The sequence below is a fragment of the Octopus bimaculoides genome, chromosome 14, assembly GCF_046866305.1.
Source record: "Octopus bimaculoides isolate indiv1 chromosome 14, ASM4686630v1, whole genome shotgun sequence".
Classification (NCBI taxonomy): domain Eukaryota; kingdom Metazoa; phylum Mollusca; class Cephalopoda; order Octopoda; family Octopodidae; genus Octopus; species Octopus bimaculoides.
In genome coordinates this window covers 2,605,273-2,629,482 of record NC_142941.1, presented here as the reverse complement: position 1 = coordinate 2,629,482, position 24,210 = coordinate 2,605,273, and the positions used below count along the sequence as shown (strand labels likewise).

Below are 24,210 nucleotides of genomic sequence, written 5' to 3'. Positions count from 1 at the left end.
AATCATAATGATTCCTACATACCTAGATCATCAGGTTACAAAAATAAAATTAAAGATGTTCCCCCTGAAATAGAACCACAATGGCTGGTGTCAGCCATCTGCTACACTTCAAAGAAATTATTAACATCTTAGAAATTGCCATCCTCAAACAACAAAACTGGATAGGTTCGGCGTTCGAACTCGAGGTTCAAGCCAATCAAGAGATGATAGAAAATATGCCAGATCTTATAAAACTGCTGGACGGTACCACCTTACATATGGCCGTTGAAGGTAGAAGAGCACACAATCACCTTTGTGACAGAAAAACCAATTTTATAAGACGTTTGAGGTAGTTTTGGCTGTTATTTCTAGTATGTCTAGTAGCTATATTAAGATTTTCTTTGTGTCGTCTGCTGGTTGTTAATGCACTGGCTTTGACGCATGCGCCAAAGAAACGGACCGAGCTGGTTGGTGTCGGACGGGCGTCGGGGTTCGAAAATCTGGGGAGAGAAAAGGAACGAGTTTCAAAACAACTGAAATTCTGAAAAAGGATTTTTTTCTTTTTCAGAAATTATTCTTGTAAAATATGAAGCATGAGATGAAAAGCCTTTATTAACGAGTCTGAATCGTCAGTGTGTGTGTGTTTGTGCGCGCGCGTAAATGTGCGTGTGTGGGTTAATGTGCTCACGCGCATACATGTGTGTGTGTGTGTGTGTGTGTGCATGCGTACATGCGTTTCTGTAATTCCTTTAATATCTCAGTTTTTTTTCTTATAAGACCAGCCAGGACCTCAACGCAGAGAATAAAAATATATTGAGAGAGAGAGAGAGGATCACCCTGTCTACAGCCCACAACTCAACAGGGAACCAAGGAAACAATGTACTGTTAATTGTCAGGCAAGATCTATCACCACTGTACAGAATATTGAACCATCAACTACTATGACACGAGCCGTCGCTTATTTTTCTCACCCACGTGTTTTTGTTTTTCAACACCAATTGAGGCCGAGAAAAGAACAAACGAGTGAACAGTGATTTCTCTTTTCGCCTGACTCCACATGGCTTGAAAAACAGAAAAAAAAAAAAACAACGTTGCTTCCATCTATTGTCTTACAGGACAACACACAAAGAAAAAAAAATACTACACTCTGCTGCTGGCCTTAGGTAGGCTTTCATCTTAATACACTAAAAAGTGTGGGCACTTCAAAGACATTGTAGATGATGTTCATGATATGGCATGGTATCGCTGCAAACCAATTAGTTGATAATCAAAACACACCACATGACATGAGTGTGGTCTGCACATGGTACTGACCAGACAGCAGAAAATGAGAGTTTCAGTTCTAAGTCACTACAGTAGAAAAGGGATCCCTGAAGACTTTGCATTTGGGAAGTCATTCAAGGACAGACACATTGCAAAGTTTATTGTTGGTGTCTAAAAGTCTAGGGAGGAATATGTTTTGTGCCTGAAAGTTTAAACCATATTAATGTCAATTTGATCTTTCTTCCTTCGGATGTCAATAAAATAAGTGTCCCTTACCCTAAATTTGGGACTTTGAGACAAATTATGAACTCAATATTTAATATGTAACCATTATATAAGAAAAAGTCTTTTTTCTTATGCTCATTTTTGAAATATCAAAATAGAAATGCAATATTCATATAAAATCTCATTAAAATGTTACAAAATATTTCCAAATGACTATAATTTTCTTGCTAGGCCAAGGAAGTTAAGATGCTGTGTAGTTGTTTTAGTTCTGTAATTTTAGAAACCAAAGTAAGAGAATTTATGCTTCAAAATTGTGTGTGTTTAAACAGTTTTTTCTTATAGATTTTAATGAATATGTATCATTTAAAATTCCAAAATATCTGGTGCCAAGGATTTATGTCAGGAACAATGTTTCAATGGAAAAAGGATTCTTTTTGAAATTAGTGCATTCCATTTCTGCTACTCTGGTCTTTCACATGTTTCTTTGTCCTTGTCAGCATTTATTAATGAAGGTGTTTCACAGATGTTCAAGTCTAAAAGAGAGAAAAGTGCAATTTCTAGAAATATTGTTTCAAGTTTAAATGAAACATTCTCCTGGACATATTATGTATTTAATTTTTTATACTGCTTCCTTATAAATATCTGCCTTATTCCTTTATGAGAAATTATTCTTAACAAATGAATACATCATTAGGAAATACTTTAAAAAGTTTCATGTTTTTTTTGTATCTTAGTAAAATCAAGAAGTTCATCTTACTGCATTTACTATTGACTTGCATATTTATTCTGCACTTATTTCATATTTTGTTTCACACAGCATCTATATTTCTAGTTTATTTTAAAATCAAATCAAATAATATAATCTAACTAATGAAACATATTTTTAAGAAAATGAAATTATCAGTGCAATAATTATAAATCCCTCCATTCTGTACATAAGTCTTTTCCTCACTTCCCTCAGTAATTGTTAACAAAAATATTCATTAAATACCTAAAGTTATGATACAAGTTATTGTTAAGATGATTTTTTTTTTTAAAGATCATAGCCTCATCTTTAGAGTGTATATCTTTTAATATTTACACTTGTAGTACATTACAAAATTTCAATCTCTTATTGCTGGGCATATTATTCCTGAATATGTACTGGGAATCTTTATTTCTAACTAGACATTAGTAATTCCTTTATCCATGAAGTATATGCACTTATTCAGAAGTGGGGCATCTGGTTGTGAGTGAGTGTTTAAATGCATAAAAGGTAGTGCAAAGGTAGATGATGTGGATATGCAGAGTAAAGATGAGGCTGATAGTTTGAAAAATAATGTATTATACTTCAATGAATAACAATACCTAATGTTTCTCGCAATTCTTCATAGTGGTTGGCCTCTTTTCTCAATGATTCTATGCTATGATAGTAACCTAATGTTTGGTTCAGATATTGTGGATATGTAGCAGCAGCATTACTTTCTTCAGAGCGCAGAGGAAAAGGTCTTGACTGTTCAAATAAAATATTTGATTCTGTACATCAAACTGCATTAAATAACAAACAAAATACATTTATCATTTCTTCTACGTGTAATACACTAAATGTTAATATAAAAGCTAGTTATGTACAATGATTTATAAAGTAATGTATATATTTTGTTAAAACGAGTTATCTCAACAACAATCCTTACTCAACTTCAGAGGAGTAAAGGTTGTTGCAGAGGCAAAAGGTGTAGGATGAAGAAACAGCACATTTATGAACCAATGACTGAAATGAGTTGGTGAGTGACTGGCAGTATACAAACGCATCTCTATACATATTGGGAGGAAAAAATCTGAAATTTATCTACTCCTTCCATAAGATGACTGCTGATGAACATAACCTAGGCATTATTGTCAACAATGATTTATGTTGAACAAACCATATTTCTAAAAGGTTAAAAATCTCTAATATTACTGAGTAAGACCTTTGTCAGCAACTCAGCAGCTCTCTATTTATAGCTAAATTTAGTTATGGTATGTCCACATTTACAGTTTGCATCTCCAGTCTGGAACCCACTTTTTGAAGCATTTTTACGTGTCTAGAATTATCAAAGCATGAAATAAATTAGCTGCATTGGTTGTTAGGTGTCAGGACACTGCAATCTCCAAAAGCTCAATGCTTTCTGAAATTCTTTAACACTACTTCTTACTTACCTATGCTTCTTTCCCTCTTTATGGCTCCTCAAACAGCGCATGCTTTATTTGACATGGTGAGAGCTTACAAGGTGGTGTCAAACAAAGACATTTTCACTCGGAAATGAGTATCTCTTTCTGAGTGATTCTCTAAGTGCTGTGGGCTGTTGACATTGCTTTTACTGTTGCAGTGCAAAATCAGGTGAGCCTTTTATAATGCAGATTTTGAGATGTGGAGGGTTCAAATTTTCTCCATTACCCATTTAGCTATCTGAAAGTGATTAAGGATAGTGCTGTGGATAGTGAGCCTAGAATTGACAAAGCTAATTTATTACTGACTCATACAAACAGAATATATGAATATGTGATATTCTAATTCAAGAAATGTGGTAGTGGATCTTATAAATTTGGAAGCTATAAGTGAACGTCTGGTTTTAATGTGTAAAATGGAAGTGAGTGTTCACTGAATCAATAATATGATGAGATAAAGTACTATCATGGAATGTCAGAGAGAATTTTAAGTTTTATTATCAGTGTATCTAAATAACGAAATTTAACTTCAAATTTTAAAAGTACTTGTATGAGCAGATAATTGTAAAATATTGGAATACTTACTACTGTTGAGAAACTACAAGATGTTGACAGTTTATTTTTGTACATTTCTGGTATTAATTCCCAATAGATATTGTCAATTTGTGATACTGACTGGGAATCTGTTCGATTATAGAGGTCATTCATTTCTGTTATAGAAAGCATTGGTATGGCACTCGAACTCTGCTTGACTTCAATATGTTTAAAGATGCATATTGTAATAGAAACTATGATAACCAAAGATACAACTACACATGCTACAGCAATTATAATTATTAATGTAAGGCTCATTGGATATGTTTTTTTGTCAATAGTTAGCTTCAACAATAGGCTAGTTGTTGCTGACAGAACTGGGGTACCACTGTCTTTCACAACAAACTCAAGCTCATATGATCCGGCATCATTTTGGTAAACTGTGCGAGAGTAAGATAACACACCAGTGAGCGAGTCCAGTTTAAATAACTGTCTCTCGTTACCTGAAACGATTTCATACCTGAGAAAAGCATTCATGTGACTGTCTATATCAGATGCTTTCAGAACTGTGATGTCGTTCTTACTTTGCGGATGATAGTGGACATTAAGAGTGAAATGGTCAACACTAGGAAATGTAAAATATGGAGCATTATCATTTCTATCCAATACTTCCACTTCAACATTCACTGTGTTATTCAGAGACGGTGTTCCATTGTCTTTCACAAAAACCTCAAACTCATAGAAATCTCTGTGTTCTCTGTCTAAAGACTGGTTTGTTGAAATAAAGCCAGAGTTGATAATCTGGAATGGCAGACGATATTGCTGTTTATTTCTCAGAGAATAAGACAATTCACCTCCCTTACCAATATCTGGGTCTGTAGCATTGATAAAGCCAATAGGGAAATTAGCTTTGTCATTCTCATAGATAAGGAACTTGAATGTGTCTTTCGTAAAGTGTGGTTCTACATCATTCACATCTAGCACTTGGATTGACAGATCTTTATCAGTTTTCAGAGCAGGTAATCCTTTATCTTCACACGACACAGTAAAGTGATAATGTTCCTGTGTCTCTCTGTCTACTGCTTTCTTTAGAACTATTTTATATTCCTTTGATCCCATTGATTGTAGTTTGAATGTGTCGTCTTTGATATGACAGTTCACCTGTCCATTGTGTCCAACATCATTGTCAGTGACCATCACATCAGCAATGAAACTACCAACTTTGATATCTTCCAGAATGGTAGCTGTGTTGTGATTCTGTGTAGAAATAAAGTTCACATCAATATTTGGAGGATTGTTCAGTTGGTTGATGACATTTACCATAACAGTAGCTATGGAATTGAGAGGAGAACTTCCATTATCTTTAGCCACAACATAAAATTCAAAAAATTTCTCTTCAAGTAATGTAGAGTTTAAGTATATTTTTCCAGTTTTTTCATCTAAATTAAAATGTCTCCTTATCTTCATATCAGTTCTCGGACTAAAGTAATATGATATTTTACCATTCCTGCCAATATCTAAATCACTGGCAGATAATGTGACTACTGGAATATTCTTTTTATGCTTATGTTCTATAGAGACATTGTAGATACTTTGGGAAAATTTTGGTTCATTATCATTTTCATCTTCTACAGATATTTTAAACTTTAGCACAGATTGTTTTGGTGGAGTTCCCCCATCTTTAGCAATGACTTCGATATTGTAACTGTCTTTCTTTTCTCTATCTAATTTCTTTTCTAAAATAATTGCTAATGATGATAATCCGTCAGCTTGTTTAGAGACAGATAATGAAAAATGTTCATCACCATGATATTTATATTTGATTGAACTGCTTTTATTTCCTATATCGTTATCCATAGCACTGGGAATAGTTTTCTTTATACCTTCTCGATCTTCTTCCTTAAATTTTAGTGTAAATTCTTTCTTAGGAAACTCAGGTTGGTGATCATTGATGTCTTCTATTATGACTTTAATCTTTAAGATCTTCATAAATGTCTTGGATTTGTTAACAGCAACTTGAATGGTTTCAAAACATTCTTTCTCATAACTACACACAGACTCAGCATCCAATGTCTGAACAGTGTACAGTTTACCTGTTTTCGTCACATTGAACAATTGTTCTCCCTTCTGTTGTCGTTGACTAAATGTAATTAAATCCTTATTTTTTAAGGAGTTGTCTGATTTCTGTAAGTCAGTAGCTATGTCCCCTACATAGGTGTAGGGACTATTCTCTTCTTTAATATGGTATGTGATATCTTCACTTGCAGAACAGTGGGAGAAAGTTAGTAAAATACAGAGGCACAATAACATTTCTGGTCTTGATATTAATACAGTATCCAGTGGAGAGATGACTTCAAATATTCAAACTGGACAAAAAAATAAAAGGATAGTTAGCACATTTGTGAGAATAGATATAATAACAAAAACTTCAATAATATATTTAGTACATTCAAAGTATTCCAGAAATTCCATATTTTTAATTGATTGGAAGATATTACTTAAGTTAATGGGATTTAATTTATTTACTCTCTCTCTTTCTCTCTCTCTCTCTCTTTCTCTCTCTCTCTCTCTCTCTCTCTCTCTCTTTCTCTCTCATCACTTATGTCTCTATCGCTTATCCTTCTATTTCTTATTTTTCTGACACTCATCTTTATATTACTCATTTCTCTGTCATTCATCTCTCTGTGACTTACCCTTTCTTCATTTAACTTTGAACTCCAAATGTGAAATTATCAGTTTGCTATCATGAATGAACCGTACCATTTTCACATAAACAACCCCAAAATTGATCAGTCAGCTTAATATGTAATAATAAAATAATAATTATGAACTTATTGTATACAGTGCTCAGGTGCACTACAACAAATGATGAACAACCATAGTCAATTTTCAAATCATATTGGATTCTCATCAGAGGCATCTACATCACTTTGACCAATCCATGTTGTGTAGCCTTGTTGACCAATCCATGTTGTGAAACTGTGTTGTGAACATCACCTCAAATGTTTTTGAAATTTAACCCTGCAGCCAAAAACCTCAATAATAAAACCCTGCGATTGGGATATCATTTTATGAGTCTAGCATTACTTATGTTTCTGATGCTTTCCATCTCTCATTCTTATTACTCTAACTCTCCTACGTTATAAGGGATTGAATGAGATCTACTTGCAATTCCTGCACTCAGCATTCTCATTCTATAATTCCAGTCATCATTCCCTCATTCTATAATTCCAGTCATCATTCCCTCATTCTTGAGCCACTTGTTACTGGCATCTGTCATTTACTCTCATCATTTATCCATCTCTATTTCTATCCTTCACTTTCTCTCTCACCCTGTCACCCTTTCATCCCATTTCTAACATCATACATTTTCTCCCTTCAACTACCCATTCTGCTTCTTCTACCATCATCACTCTTTTATCTATTTACTTTCTCAGTCATATAGCCTTGAGTGAACAAACACACCATAAAATAGTCAGGACACTTTATTCGTATGGGTTCCAAAGCGACTCCACTGGTGTTGGTACCATTATAAAATCCATCCAGCGGACATTGTTAAGTGGTCAGTGAACATAGTGGAGACGATATGGAGTTCAGAGGACTCTTTAGTCTTATCCAGGACTTGGTCACTGCTCTAGTGCCTATGCCATGGTAAAATGCTCTTAGTACATTCTGAAAAAATGTTGGTGATGAGATGGTCATCCAGCTGTTGAGACTAAACCAAAACATAAATTTATGTGCAAGACATAGAACGTACATTTTGTTTATATACACATGTGGATATTATTTGTTTCATCTACGTTAATGTAGCAAAAACTTAGGACAATATGAGTTGCCTCCCTTCGGCTACAATATGATTATGTGAACACTTGTTCTTATATTAACTGAGGCGATGGTAATTAATTTCCGATTTTCAGACAAACTACAATTCAGTTTCAGTATGTGAAGGATAGGAGCCCCTTTGGTCATGAATGACTATGGGTTTGCACCTAGAAATTTACCCCACCTCCCCCGAGGCAAGTTTGTTTATGGAAGTCCAGCAGTCACTCATGCATGACACCAGTGACGTTGACACTCATTTCTGCAGCTGAGTGAAATGGAACAACGTGAAATAAAGTGTCTTGCTCAAGAACACAACACAGCCTGGTCCGTAAATCGCACTCACTACCTCATGATTGTGGATGCCCTTCCTAATGCCAACCAGCTGCCCAAAAATCTCTGCAAAGTACTATCTTTCCATAAGGCATTGATACCAGAGAGTGCATATACTTTCTTATTTTTTATATACATTTTACTTTCGTTTTTTTTTACCATATTTTTCATTGCTTTATGGAGGCTTGTGGCTTAGTGGTTAGCTGTTGAACTCATGATTGTAAGATTGTGGTTTCAATTCCTGGACCAAATAGCACATGTTCTTCAGCAAAACATTTCATTTCTCATTGCTCCAGTCCACTCAGCTGGCAAAAATGAGTAATCCTGTAATAGACTGGCATCCCAATTAGGTAGGGGGTATATATGTCATGGAAACCCAGAAACCAGTTCTATGTGCCTATATGACTCAGGAACAAACTTTACTTTAATTCATTTTTATTATTTATTCTTGTAAATTGTTTTTTTTTTTTTTTAATAAATATAATGTTTACAATTCATATGTTTAAAAACAAGAAATAATTGTATTACATTCTAATAAAAACAATAATCCATAACAAACACAACAGACCTGATATTGTGTGGGCACAGGGAACAAAATCATACAACGTTGTAGAGATCAGCTGCCCAGCAAATGCAAAATGCAGATATACGTTTTAGAAGAGGACTGAAAGTTTAACTCTGCAGGCCATAACAGAAGAATGTCAGAGGATTATAAATTTACGACACGATGCAATTAAAATTGAAGAGAAAGATTGCTCTCATGTTCAAGTGTGTCAATTGGTATCTGATAACAAGAAATGTCAAGACTGAATTCATGTTATAGGTGCAATGGTTTACATTTTAAAAATAACTGTTCATTTAAAAATATAAAAGGTTTGAAGTGTGGTAAAATAGGCCATAAAAAGTCACACTATATGTATGTATATATGTATGTATGCCTGTATATATGTGAGATAATATAGACTAGCAGAGATACCTGGCGCTGCCCATGGTACATGCAATGGAAGAATTAGACTTTCCTTTTATATTTTCTCTAATGAACTGGAATACCTATGATTCAAATTAAATCAAAATTGCAGATGAGGGTTCTTTCCCTCTTTACAAACCGTAAAAAAAATTCTAATCATGACACATGTGTCCCATACTACTGGTCTTTATGCGCAGATTACAAAATTCCAGTCTTATGGAACCTATTAAAAGGATTTTGCTCCTGAAAAATAGGTCATGGAGCTCTAACTTGTGGGATTTAAGACACCTATTGGGGGTGGGTGTCTTAATGTCAACCAGAGAAGTTGAATAGATAGATAGATAGATACATGCATATATATGTATTCATGTACTTGTCTAAATTAAGAGAGATATTACTTAGAAATAGGAAATATCTCCATGGAAGTAGCGTTTCATGTATACTGTGGAATACTTAAGGATCTATTTATGAAGCAACACGATCTATTATTTATAGTAATGGTATTGGTGAAATTGTTAAAAGTAAACTTCAAATTTTGCTTCTGATATAATGTATGTATGAGTGTGTACATATGTGTGTGTGTGTGTATGCATGTATATAAATACATATATATATATATCAACAGAGATACACACGCATATATATATATACATATTTGTATATATGTCCATAAAGTTTGACTGAATTTATGAATCCCCAATTTTTCAATTCCTGATTGAGATAAATGAGAAAGGAAGAATTATGAATCTGTAAATCACATGAAAGAACTTTCTACATCATGTGGGGGTTAACACCTGAGTTTACAGGTCAATTATTAGACTTCATTTTGGAGGCAAAGTGGCTGAGCTACTTTTGAGTGTTGAGCCTCACGGAGTCAATGATAGACCTTTGTAAGGTGGCGAGCTGGCAGAAACATTAGCACCCCAGGGGAAATGCTTAGTGGTATTTCATCTGTCTAGGGTGGCAAGCTAGCAGAATCGTTAGCAAGCCAGGTGAAATGATTAGTGGTATTTCATCTGTCTAGACTGGCAAGCTAGCAGAATCGTTAGCAAGCCAGGTGAAATGATTAGTGGTATTTCATCTGTCTAGGGTGGCAAGCTAGCAGAATCGTTAGCAAGCCAGGTGAAATGATTAGTGGTATTTCATCTGTCTAGACTGGCAAGCTAGCAGAATCGTTAGCAAGCCAGGTGAAATGATTAGTGGTATTTCATCTGTCTAGGGTAGCAAGCTAGCAGAATCGTTAGCAAGCCAGGTGAAATGATTAGTGGTATTTCATCTGTCTAGGGTGGCAAGCTAGCAGAATCATTAGCAAGCCAGGTGAAATGATTAGTGGTATTTCATCTGTCTAGGGTGGCAAGCTAGCAGAATCGTTAGCAAGCCAGGTGAAATGATTAGTGGTATTTCATCTGTCTAGGGTGGCAAGCTAGCAGAATCGTTAGCAAGCCAGGTGAAATGATTAGTGGTATTTCATCTGTCTAGGGTGGCAAGCTAGCAGAATCGTTAGCAAGCCAGGTGAAATGATTAGTGGCATTTCATCTGTCTAGGGTAGCAAGCTAGCAGAATCGTTAGCAAGCCAGGTGAAATGATTAGTGGTATTTCATCTGTCTAGGGTGGCAAGCTAGCAGAATCGTTAGCAAGCCAGGGGAAATGATTAGTGGTATTTCATCTGTCTAGGGTAGCAAGCTAGCAGAATCGTTAGCAAGCCAGGTGAAATGATTAGTGGTATTTCATCTGTCTAGGGTAGCAAGCTAGCAGAATCGTTAGCAAGCCAGGTGAAATGATTAGTGGTATTTCATCTGTCTAGGGTAGCAAGCTAGCAGAATCGTTAGCAAGCCAGGTGAAATGATTAGTGGAATTTCATCTGTCTAGGGTAGCAAGCTAGCAGAATCGTTAGCAAGCCAGGGGAAATGATTAGTGGTATTTCATCTGTCTAGGGTGGCAAGCTAGCAGAATCGTTAGCAAGCCAGGTGAAATGATTAGTGGTATTTCATCTGTCTAGACTGGCAAGCTAGCAGAATCGTTAGCAAGCCAGGTGAAATGATTAGTGGTATTTCATCTGTCTAGACTGGCAAGCTAGCAGAATCGTTAGCAAGCCAGGTGAAATGATTAGTGGTATTTCATCTGTCTAGGGTAGCAAGCTAGCAGAATCGTTAGCAAGCCAGGTGAAATGATTAGTGGTATTTCATCTGTCTAGGGTGGCAAGCTAGCAGAATCGTTAGCAAGCCAGGTGAAATGATTAGTGGTATTTCATCTGTCTAGGGTGGCAAGCTAGCAGAATCGTTAGCAAGCCAGGGGAAATGATTAGTGGTATTTCATCTGTCTAGGGTAGCAAGCTAGCAGAATCGTTAGCAAGCCAGGTGAAATGATTAGTGGTATTTCATCTGTCTAGGGTAGCAAGCTAGCAGAATCGTTAGCAAGCCAGGTGAAATGATTAGTGGTATTTCATCTGTCTAGGGTAGCAAGCTAGCAGAATCGTTAGCAAGCCAGGTGAAATGATTAGTGGTATTTCATCTGTCTAGGGTAGCAAGCTAGCAGAATCGTTAGCAAGCCAGGTGAAATGATTAGTGGAATTTCATCTGTCTAGGGTAGCAAGCTAGCAGAATCGTTAGCAAGCCAGGGGAAATGATTAGTGGTATTTCATCTGTCTAGACTGGCAAGCTAGCAGAATCGTTAGCAAGCCAGGTGAAATGATTAGTGGTATTTCATCTGTCTAGACTGGCAAGCTAGCAGAATCGTTAGCAAGCCAGGTGAAATGATTAGTGGTATTTCATCTGTCTAGGGTGGCAAGCTAGCAGAATCGTTAGCAAGCCAGGTGAAATGATTAGTGGTATTTCATCTGTCTAGGGTGGCAAGCTAGCAGAATCGTTAGCAAGCCAGGTGAAATGATTAGTGGTATTTCATCTGTCTAGACTGGCAAGCTAGCAGAATCGTTAGCAAGCCAGGTGAAATGATTAGTGGTATTTCATCTGTCTAGGGTAGCAAGCTAGCAGAATCGTTAGCAAGCCAGGTGAAATGATTAGTGGTATTTCATCTGTCTAGGGTGGCAAGCTAGCAGAATCGTTAGCAAGCCAGGTGAAATGATTAGTGGTATTTCATCTGTCTAGGATGGCAAGCTAGCAGAATCGTTAGCAAGCCAGGTGAAATGATTAGTGGTATTTCATCTGTCTAGACTGGCAAGCTAGCAGAATCGTTAGCAAGCCAGGTGAAATGATTAGTGGTATTTCATCTGTCTAGGGTGGCAAGCTAGCAGAATCGTTAGCAAGCCAGGTGAAATGATTAGTGGTATTTCATCTGTCTAGGGTGGCAAGCTAGCAGAATCGTTAGCAAGCCAGGTGAAATGATTAGTGGTATTTCATCTGTCTAGGGTGGCAAGCTAGCAGAATCGTTAGCAAGCCAGGTGAAATGATTAGTGGTATTTCATCTGTCTAGACTGGCAAGCTAGCAGAATCGTTAGCAAGCCAGGTGAAATGATTAGTGGTATTTCATCTGTCTAGGGTAGCAAGCTAGCAGAATCGTTAGCAAGCCAGGTGAAATGATTAGTGGTATTTCATCTGTCTAGGGTGGCAAGCTAGCAGAATCGTTAGCAAGCCAGGTGAAATGATTAGTGGTATTTCATCTGTCTAGGGTGGCAAGCTAGCAGAATCGTTAGCAAGCCAGGTGAAATGATTAGTGGTATTTCATCTGTCTAGACTGGCAAGCTAGCAGAATCGTTAGCAAGCCAGGTGAAATGATTAGTGGTATTTCATCTGTCTAGACTGGCAAGCTAGCAGAATCGTTAGCAAGCCAGGTGAAATGATTAGTGGTATTTCATCTGTCTAGGGTAGCAAGCTAGCAGAATCGTTAGCAAGCCAGGTGAAATGATTAGTGGTATTTCATCTGTCTAGACTGGCAAGCTAGCAGAATCGTTAGCAAGCCAGGTGAAATGATTAGTGGTATTTCATCTGTCTAGGCTGGCAAGCTAGCAGAATCGTTAGCAAGCCAGGTGAAATGATTAGTGGTATTTCATCTGTCTAGGGTGGCAAGCTAGCAGAATCGTTAGCAAGCCAGGTGAAATGATTAGTGGTATTTCATCTGTCTAGGGTAGCAAGCTAGCAGAATCGTTAGCAAGCCAGGTGAAATGATTAGTGGAATTTCATCTGTCTAGGGTAGCAAGCTAGCAGAATCGTTAGCAAGCCAGGGGAAATGATTAGTGGTATTTCATCTGTCTAGGGTGGCAAGCTAGCAGAATCGTTAGCAAGCCAGGTGAAATGATTAGTGGTATTTCATCTGTCTAGACTGGCAAGCTAGCAGAATCGTTAGCAAGCCAGGTGAAATGATTAGTGGTATTTCATCTGTCTAGGGTAGCAAGCTAGCAGAATCGTTAGCAAGCCAGGGGAAATGATTAGTGGTATTTCATCTGTCTAGGGTGGCAAGCTAGCAGAATCGTTAGCAAGCCAGGTGAAATGATTAGTGGTATTTCATCTGTCTAGGGTAGCAAGCTAGCAGAATCGTTAGCAAGCCAGGTGAAATGATTAGTGGAATTTCATCTGTCTAGGGTAGCAAGCTAGCAGAATCGTTAGCAAGCCAGGGGAAATGATTAGTGGTATTTCATCTGTCTAGGGTGGCAAGCTAGCAGAATCGTTAGCAAGCCAGGTGAAATGATTAGTGGTATTTCATCTGTCTAGGGTGGCAAGCTAGCAGAATCGTTAGCAAGCCAGGTGAAATGATTAGTGGTATTTCATCTGTCTAGGGTGGCAAGCTAGCAGAATCGTTAGCAAGCCAGGTGAAATGATTAGTGGTATTTCATCTGTCTAGGGTAGCAAGCTAGCAGAATCGTTAGCAAGCCAGGTGAAATGATTAGTGGTATTTCATCTGTCTAGGGTGGCAAGCTAGCAGAATCGTTAGCAAGCCAGGTGAAATGATTAGTGGTATTTCATCTGTCTAGGCTGGCAAGCTAGCAGAATCGTTAGCAAGCCAGGAGAAATGATTAGTGGTATTTCATCTGTCTAGACTGGCAAGCTAGCAGAATCGTTAGCAAGCCAGGTGAAATGATTAGTGGTATTTCATCTGTCTAGACTGGCAAGCTAGCAGAATCGTTAGCAAGCCAGGTGAAATGATTAGTGGTATTTCATCTGTCTAGGGTAGCAAGCTAGCAGAATCGTTAGCAAGCCAGGTGAAATGATTAGTGGTATTTCATCTGTCTAGGGTGGCAAGCTAGCAGAATCGTTAGCAAGCCAGGTGTAATGATTAGTGGTATTTCATCTGTCTAGGCTGGCAAGCTAGCAGAATCGTTAGCAAGCCAGGTGAAATGATTAGTGGTATTTCATCTGTCTAGACTGGCAAGCTAGCAGAATCGTTAGCAAGCCAGGTGAAATGATTAGTGGTATTTCATCTGTCTAGGGTGGCAAGCTAGCAGAATCGTTAGCAAGCCAGGTGAAATGATTAGTGGTATTTCATCTGTCTAGGATGGCAAGCTAGCAGAATCGTTAGCAAGCCAGGTGAAATGATTAGTGGTATTTCATCTGTCTAGACTGGCAAGCTAGCAGAATCGTTAGCAAGCCAGGTGAAATGATTAGTGGTATTTCATCTGTCTAGGGTGGCAAGCTAGCAGAATCGTTAGCAAGCCAGGTGAAATGATTAGTGGTATTTCATCTGTCTAGGGTGGCAAGCTAGCAGAATCGTTAGCAAGCCAGGTGAAATGATTAGTGGTATTTCATCTGTCTAGGGTGGCAAGCTAGCAGAATCGTTAGCAAGCCAGGTGAAATGATTAGTGGTATTTCATCTGTCTAGACTGGCAAGCTAGCAGAATCGTTAGCAAGCCAGGTGAAATGATTAGTGGTATTTCATCTGTCTAGGGTAGCAAGCTAGCAGAATCGTTAGCAAGCCAGGTGAAATGATTAGTGGTATTTCATCTGTCTAGGGTGGCAAGCTAGCAGAATCGTTAGCAAGCCAGGTGAAATGATTAGTGGTATTTCATCTGTCTAGGGTGGCAAGCTAGCAGAATCGTTAGCAAGCCAGGTGAAATGATTAGTGGTATTTCATCTGTCTAGACTGGCAAGCTAGCAGAATCGTTAGCAAGCCAGGTGAAATGATTAGTGGTATTTCATCTGTCTAGACTGGCAAGCTAGCAGAATCGTTAGCAAGCCAGGTGAAATGATTAGTGGTATTTCATCTGTCTAGGGTAGCAAGCTAGCAGAATCGTTAGCAAGCCAGGTGAAATGATTAGTGGTATTTCATCTGTCTAGACTGGCAAGCTAGCAGAATCGTTAGCAAGCCAGGTGAAATGATTAGTGGTATTTCATCTGTCTAGGCTGGCAAGCTAGCAGAATCGTTAGCAAGCCAGGTGAAATGATTAGTGGTATTTCATCTGTCTAGGGTGGCAAGCTAGCAGAATCGTTAGCAAGCCAGGTGAAATGATTAGTGGTATTTCATCTGTCTAGGGTAGCAAGCTAGCAGAATCGTTAGCAAGCCAGGTGAAATGATTAGTGGAATTTCATCTGTCTAGGGTAGCAAGCTAGCAGAATCGTTAGCAAGCCAGGGGAAATGATTAGTGGTATTTCATCTGTCTAGGGTGGCAAGCTAGCAGAATCGTTAGCAAGCCAGGTGAAATGATTAGTGGTATTTCATCTGTCTAGACTGGCAAGCTAGCAGAATCGTTAGCAAGCCAGGTGAAATGATTAGTGGTATTTCATCTGTCTAGGGTAGCAAGCTAGCAGAATCGTTAGCAAGCCAGGGGAAATGATTAGTGGTATTTCATCTGTCTAGGGTGGCAAGCTAGCAGAATCGTTAGCAAGCCAGGTGAAATGATTAGTGGTATTTCATCTGTCTAGGGTAGCAAGCTAGCAGAATCGTTAGCAAGCCAGGTGAAATGATTAGTGGAATTTCATCTGTCTAGGGTAGCAAGCTAGCAGAATCGTTAGCAAGCCAGGGGAAATGATTAGTGGTATTTCATCTGTCTAGGGTGGCAAGCTAGCAGAATCGTTAGCAAGCCAGGTGAAATGATTAGTGGTATTTCATCTGTCTAGGGTGGCAAGCTAGCAGAATCGTTAGCAAGCCAGGTGAAATGATTAGTGGTATTTCATCTGTCTAGGGTGGCAAGCTAGCAGAATCGTTAGCAAGCCAGGTGAAATGATTAGTGGTATTTCATCTGTCTAGGGTAGCAAGCTAGCAGAATCGTTAGCAAGCCAGGTGAAATGATTAGTGGTATTTCATCTGTCTAGGGTGGCAAGCTAGCAGAATCGTTTTAGCAAGCCAGGGGAAATGATTAGTGGTATTTCATCTGTCTAGGGTGGCAAGCTAGCAGAATCGTTAGCAAGCCAGGTGAAATGATTAGTGGTATTTCATCTGTCTAGACTGGCAAGCTAGCAGAATCGTTAGCAAGCCAGGTGAAATGATTAGTGGTATTTCATCTGTCTAGGGTAGCAAGCTAGCAGAATCGTTAGCAAGCCAGGTGAAATGATTAGTGGTATTTCATCTGTCTAGAGTGGCAAGCTAGCAGAATCGTTAGCAAACCAGGGGAAATGATTAGTGGTATTTCATCTGTCTAGGGTGCAAGCTAGCAGAATCGTTAGCAAGCCAGGGGAAATGATTAGTGGTATTAATCTGTCTAGGGTGGCAAGCTAGCAGAATCGTTAGCAAGCCAGGTGAAATGATTAGTGGTATTTCATCTGTCTAGAGTGGCAAGCTAGCAGAATCGTTAGCAAGCCAGGTGAAATGATTAGTGGTATTTCATCTGTCTAGGGTAGCAAGCTAGCAGAATCGTTAGCAAGCCAGGTGAAATGATTAGTGGTATTTCATCTGTCTAGGGTGGCAAGCTAGCAGAATCGTTAGCAAGCCAGGTGAAATGATTAGTGGTATTTCATCTGTCTAGGGTAGCAAGCTAGCAGAATCGTTTGCAAGCCAGGTGAAATGATTAGTGGTATTTCATCTGTCTAGGGTAGCAAGCTAGCAGAATCGTTAGCAAGCCAAGTGAAATGATTAGTGGTATTTCATCTGTCTAGGGTGGCAAGCTAGCAGAATCGTTAGCAAGCCAGGTGAAATGATTAGTGGTATTTCATCTGTCTAGGGTAGCAAGCTAGCAGAATCGTTAGCAAGCCAGGTGAAATGATTAGTGGTATTTCATCTGTCTAGGGTGGCAAGCTAGCAGAATCGTTAGCAAGCCAGGTGAAATGATTAGTGGTATTTCATCTGTCTAGGGTGGCAAGCTAGCAGAATCGTTAGCAAGCCAGGGGAAATGATTAGTGGTATTTCATCTGTCTAGAGTGGCAAGCTAGCAGAATCGTTAGCAAGCCAGGGGAAATGATTAGTGGTATTTCATCTGTCTAGGGTGGCAAGCTAGCAGAATCGTTAGCAAGCCAGGTGAAATGATTAGTGGTATTTCATCTGTCTAGAGTGGCAAGCTAGCAGAATCGTTAGCAAGCCAGGGGAAATGATTAGTGGTATTTCATCTGTCTAGACTGGCAAGCTAGCAGAATCGTTAGCAAGCCAGGGGAAATGATTAGTGGTATTTCATCTGTCTAGGGTGGCAAGCTAGCAGAATCGTTAGCAAGCCAGGGGAAATGATTAGTGGTATTTCATCTGTCTAAGTGGCAAGCTAGCAGAATCGTTAGCAAGCCAGGGGAAATGATTAGTGGTATTTCATCTGTCTAGACTGGCAAGCTAGCAGAATCGTTAGCAAGCCAGGGGAAATGATTAGTGGTATTTCATCTGTCTAGAGTGGCAAGCTAGCAGAATCGTTAGCAAGCCAGGGGAAATGATTAGTGGTATTTCATCTGTCTAGACTGGCAAGCTAGCAGAATCGTTAGCAAGCCAGGGGAAATGATTAGTGGTATTTCATCTGTCTAGGGTGGCAAGCTAGCAGAATCGTTAGCAAGCCAGGTGAAATGATTAGTGGTATTTCATCTGTCTAGACTGGCAAGCTAGCAGAATCGTTAGCAAGCCAGGTGAAATGATTAGTGGTATTTCATCTGTCTAGGGTAGCAAGCTAGCAGAATCGTTAGCAAACCAGGTGAAATGATTAGTGGTATTTCATCTGTCTAGAGTGGCAAGCTAGCAGAATCGTTAGCAAACCAGGGGAAATGATTAGTGGTATTTCATCTGTCTAGGGTGGCAAGCTAGCAGAATCGTTAGCAAGCCAGGGGAAATGATTAGTGGTATTTCATCTGTCTAGGGTGGCAAGCTAGCAGAATCGTTAGCAAGCCAGGTGAAATGATTAGTGGTATTTCATCTGTCTAGGGTGGCAAGCTAGCAGAATCGTTAGCAAGCCAGGGGAAATGATTAGTGGTATTTCATCTGTCTAGGGTAGCAAGCTAGCAGAATCGTTAGCAAACCAGGTGAAATGATTAGTGGTATTTCATCTGTCTAGAGTGGCAAGCTAGCAGAATCGTTAGCAAACCAGGTGAAATGATTAGTGGTATTTCATCTGTCTAGAGTGGCAAGCTAGCAGAATCGTTAGCAAACCAGGTGAAATGATTAGTGGTATTTCATCTGTCTAGAGTGGCAAGCTAGCAGAATCGTTAGCAAACCAGGTGAAATGATTAGTGGTATTTCATCTGTCTAGAGTGGCAAGCTAGCAGAATCGTTAGCAAACCAGGTGAAATGATTAGTGGTATTTCATTTGTCTAGGGTGGCAAGCTAGCAGAATCGTTAGCAAGCCAGGTGAAATGATTAGTGGTATTTCATCTGTCTAGGGTGGCAAGCTAGCAGAATCGTTAGCAAGCCAGGTGAAATGATTAGTGGTATTTCATCTGTCTAGGGTGGCAAGCTAGCAGAATCGTTAGCAAGCCAGGTGAAATGATTAGTGGTATTTCATCTGTCTAGACTGGCAAGCTAGCAGACTCGTTAGCAAGCCAGGTGAAATGATTAGTGGTATTTCATCTGTCTAGAGTGGCAAGCTAGCAAAATCGTTAGCAAGCCAGGGGAAATGATTAGTGGTATTTCATCTGTCTAGGGTGGCAAGCTAGCAGAATCGTTAGCAAGCCAGGTGAAATGATTAGTGGAGACATGGTTCAGAGCCAAACAGTCGGAAGGTTGACATCAGAAATTCAAGTTAGTAAGAGAAATCATGAAATATTAGTAGCATCTGGGAAGCGTTCTTGGTGACAGTTTAGGAAAGAAGTAGATAGATAAGAATTCAATAATTTTGGTTTAGTGCCAATAATGGAATCACAGAAATTGCAATGAGCTTTATAGCTTTCTACCCATCAACCCAAACTTCATATGTAATAAATACACAGATATAGTACAGATCAGCTATTAAACATAATCTACATATCTCTCTAGAAATGATTAATAATTCCTGTTTTCTAATAATAGTAACTAGTATATGAAGAAGGGATGGGATGAGTTTAGGGAATTGTTATCTGTTGGCAACAAAGCATTTTTATGTTTGTGTGAGAATCATGGTAGTGAGTTGTGGTTGTTGAATATGGAAGATGTGTGGAGGCTGGGAAAGAAATGAGTATGATTTGCTGTATGTATAGTGTTAATCCAAATGAAAAGTGGAGTAAATGTGTTTTGAGAGAGTGGCTGGGAATTAAAGGTATCATTTGATGCATGCTGGAAAGAAAATTGTGATAGATAATATTGTACACTAAGTGCTGGGTGAAAAGTGTCAAATATTGTCCCTGGTGGATATTATGGATACCAAGGAAAACCTGGCAGTGGTGAGGTTAGGTGTCAGAAAGGATATGGAAAACGTGTGATTATTGCTGGTATGTTATAGACAGATCCAGTTAGCCTAGTGAGAAAAGGGACATTAAAACAAACAATGAGATGGTGGAATGTTGTCCACTCTACGAGATATATAATTTCATTGTCATGAATATTTTAATAAATTCTTTATCTATGGGTCGGCCCTCAGTAAAGATATAAATCATAAACAAAAATTCAATTCCAGCTCTTTTGAAATAATCGTTTAAATCAAATTATTCAAAAAAATCAAGCATGGAGTCTTACCTCTAGTGATTTGATCCGTCTAATTTGTTATTTTATCAGTTGTGAAATATATTAGTGTCATGTGATAAGTTGTCTGACATGGTCACTTACAGGCACAGGCAATGTTCTTGATAAATGTACACATACATTTATAGATATTGAGAAATGTCCATGAGTTAGATATATCCTTCACAAATACATTGTGTGTGAAACCAGTACATGCAGTTCATTGTTCCAAAGAAACTCTTGACCTATATAGCCAGTTAGGAAGGACGTTAGAAAGTACTTCTGATAAGTGTTAATGATTTGATGTTATAAAATACCAGGAAACATTGTTATTCTACTTACAATTTAAACCCATCCTCCATTGACAATCATTTTTGACATTGTATTTTGGTTTCTTTACGTTATTTCCAATAGTATTTGAAAGTACTTGTATTACTAATATCATGTCATAATGTTTATTTTTTCTTGATGTCTTCTTTATTGCCTTCTAACTTTTATTATCAACAATCTTTACTTTATTCTCCTTTGCTGCATCTGGTATTGCTACATCTTTATCTTCATTGCCTTGTTTCTTGCACTTTTCACAATATAACTACTGTATTTTTCTAATGGATATCCATGTATCATCTGTAAGATATTTTAATGCATATGTTCACAAGGTGTGTGCATTGTTGTTATGCTCAAGAACTTTGCTTTGCAACCACAAGGTTTCATGTCCAATACCACTACATGGTACCTTCGGCAAACGACATCTTTTAAAGCGCCAAACCAACGAATGTCTTGTGAGTGAAATTGATAGGTGGAAACAGTATGGAAGTGCATGTGTGTGTGTACATGTGTATGTGTGTGCACGCATGTGTGTGCACGCATGTGTGTGCACGCATGTGTGTGTGTGTGACATTTAACAGCTTTACTTGTCACTCTCTGAGCAAAATGTCGATTCGGTACTTGCTTGCCTTGTTAACATTGTGACCAGTTGCTTTGCACATTTGAAGACCAATGAAATTATACAAAATCCCTTGCAAAAATAGGTAACGGTTGGCAAGAGAAATAGCATCCAGCCAGAAAATGCTTCAGGAACGGCACCCATCCAACCTATGCCAACATGGAAAAATAGACTTTAAATGAATAAACAATTCACACAAGTTGTTTTGAGTTGATGTAGCAGATACACTCAGTTTATTTTTAAATATTTCTTCTTAACACATTTAAAAAATATCCTGTTTAGATTTAGTTTTATAACTAATTCTTTTATTTATTTTTCAGAAAAGTAATTTCAAATGTATTTTGTAAAATACATTCTTCAATTATGTGCATTAATGTTAAACATGTTAAAATAGTAAAAATTTGGTAATAAGTTAAAAACTTTTATTTGCATACTTATTGATATGAAATGGCCAAATATATGCCTGGGTAGATTGTATTTCATGCTAAATGTCCACTTCAAGTCATTATGATTTTACAAGTGTTCAAAATAGCTTTGCCTTTCATCACTCTGTGGGGAATGAAATAAACTGCCATGTAAGTACTGGGGTCGATATTATTGACTCTTCTCCACCTCTCAAATTTCAAGCTTTGTACTTGTATTAGAAACAACAAAAACCATCATCACCACCCAATAATTTTATCAAGTAACTTGTTAGCTGTAAGCGCTCAAAATGCCAGTCAGTTTAAATTCATAAAAGGATATTGTGTTGAAGTTCTTGGAGAAAAAGAAAAAGATACTGAAAGTGAATGTTATGTTTTTTTAACTATACAGCGTATATTATGATTAGGTTTGGAAAGATTGGAAAAAATTATAGGAAAATGATGATTTGACTATAAGGAATGAACCTGTAAATGGTTATTTCTGAAAGCAATTCAAACAAGAATGCCAACAAAGGAGTCATGAAATTTCCCAGTGGGTAGCAGGATTGTCTGACCAAAGTTGATCTTTTCCAACTTCAACACAGAATATCCTTTTATAAATTTAAACTAAGTGGCATTTGCAGCAAACAAGTTACACACACTTGCATGCAAGCACACATACACACACACACAACTATACTTATGCTTTTGATCTTTTTTATTAAATATTTTTTCACAATTCTTTATAAGATCTTTATAATTAGTTTGGCAGAATAACATTCCTAAATCCAGTAATGTTTCAACTTTCACAATCAGATTTTCAAAATAAGTGATGCCATTAAACCCCAGAACAAATATAGAAATTTCAGTGTAAACATGGAAACTGTGAACTCCCTGATTCAAACTGTTATGTTAGTCATAGAACACCAACGTTTTTATCAGCTCACGATGCCGTTTCAGCATTTAATGAAATACAAAAAGTGAAATTGAATAGAAAAACACTAATTGAGACACCAACAATTTTACCTAGCATTCCACAAAAAAATGCATATAAATATGGAAGTTTAAATTAAACTTAAATTGAACAATAAAAAATATATACATTATTTATCTTCTTTACATTTGACAGATATGTCTTCGTATTGTTTGTTGTTAACACAGCGTTTCGGCTGATATACCCTCCAGCCTTCATCAGGTGTCTTGGGGAAATTTCGAACTTGGGTTCTCATTCCTATTGTATTTTTCGATGTTGTTGTTGTTACTGCTGCTGCTGTTGTTGTTCAGGTGAGTGCCTGGAATCGAACTCAGAATCTTGGGTTTAGTAGCCCGTCAAATGTAAATAATGTACATAATTCCTCATTTCTTAAATATAGAACTAAAAAATATATGAAATCTATTTGGACTTTGTTATATAATTCTAAATTTGGTACTGAGGATTTTGCCTGTTATAAAATCAATCTCAGGAAGTAACATTGTATAATTTTAAATATATGTGTGTGTGTGTGTGTGTGTGTGTGTATATATGTCCCCCGACCATCGCTTGACAACCGATGCTGGTGTGTTTATGTCCCAGTAATTTAGCAGTTCGGCAAAAGAGACCGATAGAACAAGTCCTGGGATCGATTTGTTTGACTAAAGGCAGTGCTCCAGCATGGCTGCAGTCAAATGAATGAAACAAATAAAAGAATAAAAGAATATATGTATGTATGAACGTATATATATACACAAATTAACATATATACATACATATAAATACAAACACATGCACACACACGCACATTCATATAACATGGATTGGATGTGATATTAATGGAAGTGAAATAACTCTTGAAATATCTATATATTCCCATTATCTATCTTTTCTATCTTCAAGTGTATTGTTTATATTGATGTATTCATATACAAAACATCTTGAGAGAGAGAAAGAGAGATGATTTGTTTTTGTTTTTTTTGGCAATATGATGAGAAAGAGCAGGGTACGGTGAGGGGATCAGTGTTATAGTTGTGAGAGAGTAGTCGCAGTTGAAGGAGGGAGTATTGAAGGAAGAGGGGCAAAGGAACAGGGAATTAATGGGATTAAAATGAGAAAGGGAGCGAGAGAGTGGGGGTAAGGGTGATGAGGTATGTTGTGTGCAGGTTGTCCAGGGCTGTCCTACATTATTCCTTCATGCTCACCATTATAAGATTAGATGTATGGAAAGGGTGGAAGAAGGGAGCATGAAAGAGAGAGAGGGGGGGGGGGTTGGCAGCGGGGCAGGCAAGTAAGCATCGTATGTGGTGAGATGAGAGGAGGTATGGTCGATGGAGCGATAACTGAGGTGGACAGGGAAATAGATGCACGCACACACACACATGCGCGTGCATGCACACACACACACACACAAATGTGTACGTGCATATACACCATGATCGTCCTTGTACATCTCTCTTACCATGCTTGCTTGACAGAGAAAATTGCTTATCTTTGTTGTGTACATCATGGTTTCTAGAATGTTATTTATGGTTGCATGCCTTCCTTATTGTCATCCAGTTTACAAGAGGAACTGGGTTATTTCTATCCTGCTGCTGATACTCTCTTCCCTGTATCAAATTTTATTCAACCACACTGCCCTTTTACAAAAGTTGCCTTTCTGCAC

At 37.9% G+C, this 24,210-nt stretch overlaps 1 protein-coding gene across 1 annotated transcript in view; it reads right to left on the bottom strand.

Moving 5' to 3' along the window:
• LOC106878683 (cadherin-related tumor suppressor) overlaps window positions 1-20,457 on the bottom strand; it is a 40,326-nt gene extending 19,869 nt beyond the window's left edge. Inside the window, exons 1-3 of the mRNA XM_089363299.1 lie at window positions 20,243-20,457; window positions 4,240-6,554; window positions 2,815-2,959 (exon numbers count right to left, since the gene is read on the bottom strand). Of these exons, the coding sequence (XP_089219425.1) occupies window positions 2,815-2,959; window positions 4,240-6,498 (2,404 nt within the window). The 5' untranslated portion in view covers window positions 6,499-6,554; window positions 20,243-20,457. The remainder of the gene's footprint in view (window positions 1-2,814; window positions 2,960-4,239; window positions 6,555-20,242) is intronic.
• Between the last annotated feature and the right edge of the window lie 3,753 nt (window positions 20,458-24,210).